The 2044-nt window shown below is 37.7% G+C and overlaps 1 protein-coding gene across 1 annotated transcript; it reads left to right on the top strand.

Moving 5' to 3' along the window:
- Positions 1-227: 227 nt before the first annotated feature.
- On the top strand, positions 228-1617 carry LOC149543683 (C4-beta,C20-epoxidase-like). Its single transcript, XM_089796311.1, has 3 exons — positions 228-646; positions 719-1046; positions 1133-1617. Exons 1-3 carry the CDS (start codon positions 255-257, stop codon positions 1379-1381), a joined length of 969 nt encoding a protein of 322 aa, XP_089652437.1. The 5' UTR covers positions 228-254; the 3' UTR covers positions 1382-1617.
- Positions 1618-2044: the final 427 nt, after the last annotated feature.

The following is a 2044-nucleotide window of genomic DNA, read 5'->3' as shown; positions in this document are numbered from 1 at the left end:
TTGACCTGTTCTTGTCCTTGGAATTGGAATTTATTCTTTCTAGATAGGCAAAAATATGAGATATTCTTTTTCCTTGTATTTGGATTCTTTCTCCAAGACAGATCTAAATATGCCAGGCCTCGATATGCCCCCTCCGTAGGATATAAGATTTTGGCAATTTGCGCTGGTTTGGCCTATATATGATCCAAGTTGAACATAAAAGTTTCAAAACGCTATACATTCTTGTCTTGTATAATTTCTCAGCAGCATAGAAAATGCCTTTACCACTCGAAAGCATTGTATCTCAAGTTGATCTCCCTGTCATCGACATTTCCAATTTTCCACAAGACGTGGACGCTAATGATCTGAGCCAGCTTCGAGATCACCCTGTGCTCGCCCAACTCAAAGAGGCTTGCAAAGAGTGGGGATTTTTCATGCTTGTCAACCATGGAGTTCCAGTAGATCTTCTCAAAAAGGCAGATAATGTTTGCAGAGACTTATTATCCATGCCCACCGCTGGCAAAGAAAGAATCTTAACTGCGAGTCCATTCGACACTTATTACCGAAATAAAAAACACGAGTTATTTCATATTCCAGACTCAACTAATCCAGCTTCCATTGCGAAAATGTACGCAAAGATATGCCCAGATGGAGACCCAAGTTTTTGGTATGTTATTCATCTTTCCCTTTCCTTCAACCCTTTTTCATTTTTCCCTCTCTATTAACACTTTTTTGGCAGCGAAACGATGTCAGCGTACGCTTTGTCAGTATCGAATCTGGAAGAGAAAATCACAAAGATGATTCTTGCGAGCCTTGGGTTGGATGCCAACGCTTTCTACCACTCTCACTTTGACAAACGAGCAGCAGTATTTCGTATAAATGGGTACCCATCGGGAACAATATCCACTGGAGAGGAGGCAATTGTCTCCCATACAGATATCGGCTGGCTCACAATCCTTTACCAAGATGAGGTTGGAGGTCTTCAGATTCGATCTCAGGAGGGCGAGTGGCTCAACGTCAAACCTCTTCCTCATTCATTTGTTGTCTTTGTTGGGGACTCGATTAAGGTAGGATCTCGATCACTCTCAGCCGACCATTGAGATTGTATCTTTCAATAATAAGAATAAGAGATGAATGATAGATATGTTTGCAGGCGTGGAGTAATGGGCGGTACCACAGCGCAGAGCATCGTGTTATTTACAATGGTTGGAGAGATCGCATTTCATTCGGCTTCTTCACTGCGTTTAGAGATGACACAGAAATCTTGGCGCCTGAAGAGCTTGTGGATGGTGAAAATCCAAGGCGTTACAAGCCTTTCATATACTCGCAGTTGAAGCAACATGCTGCGAGAGAGGAAAACAAAGAGAAAGCTACGACTCTCCAAAAACTCGCAGGCATATAAACACCTGTTGTAATGAATTTGTGGTTGAACTTTTAGTCAGAGCAATGAACTCAGTGAAGAATCTTATTCTAGATGAATTCTGCATATATAAAGTTACGTGAATGAGCGGACGTATGTAGTAAATGCAATGTTTAATCGAATGCAACCAAAGCATGTGCACATTGAATAAGGTGCTTCTATTTTTCGAGGTATATGAGTCAAAAGAGTTATGTGAAATATATATATATTTGATTCTACTTTTGTATATGATTGTCTTATATTCTCACAATGTAATGTCTTAAGATATTTTCGTATAGTGAAAATAAAACATCATAAGAAATGAAGTCTATCAATTTCATTATGAATATTTGAGTTCATTTACAATCATATTTATTTCAAAAACTAAGGATAGAAAAATAGTTAGTTAAAAAATTAGCATGAATTATTTGTAAATGTTTAATAATAGTAAGTCATATTAATGAAACAATTTTGGAAAATATATAATAGTAATAAAGTATACAATATGATGATGATGAACTATCCATTCGATAATATTAAGAAAAGGAAATGGAGTTAACGCAAGTGGTAAATGGTACAAGTTATTGTTTTGAATTTGATTTCTCTTGAGGGTGGAAGTTGTGGTTGTTGTAGGAATGGTGATGGGGAGACATCATACCTCTAACT

Source organism: Cupressus sempervirens, chromosome 8 (genome assembly GCF_028749045.1).
Source record: "Cupressus sempervirens isolate cs-2001-9-10 chromosome 8, ASM2874904v1, whole genome shotgun sequence".
Taxonomy (NCBI): Eukaryota; Viridiplantae; Streptophyta; class Pinopsida; order Cupressales; family Cupressaceae; genus Cupressus; species Cupressus sempervirens.
Note: the sequence above shows the minus strand (reverse complement) of the source record. Positions and strands in the feature narration are given on the sequence as shown.

What these genes read in the sequence shown, in the direction of transcription:
- LOC149543683 (XM_089796311.1), top strand. Translation starts at nt 255, where the DNA reads ATGCCTTTACCACTCGAAAGCATTGTATCTCAAGTTGATCTCCCTGTC. An exon ending in GATGGAGACCCAAGTTTTTG is followed by an intron (nt 647 to 718) that starts GTATGTTATTCA and finishes CTTTTTTGGCAG; the next exon opens with CGAAACGATGTCAGCGTACG. An exon ending in TTGTTGGGGACTCGATTAAG is followed by an intron (nt 1,047 to 1,132) that starts GTAGGATCTCGA and finishes ATATGTTTGCAG; the next exon opens with GCGTGGAGTAATGGGCGGTA.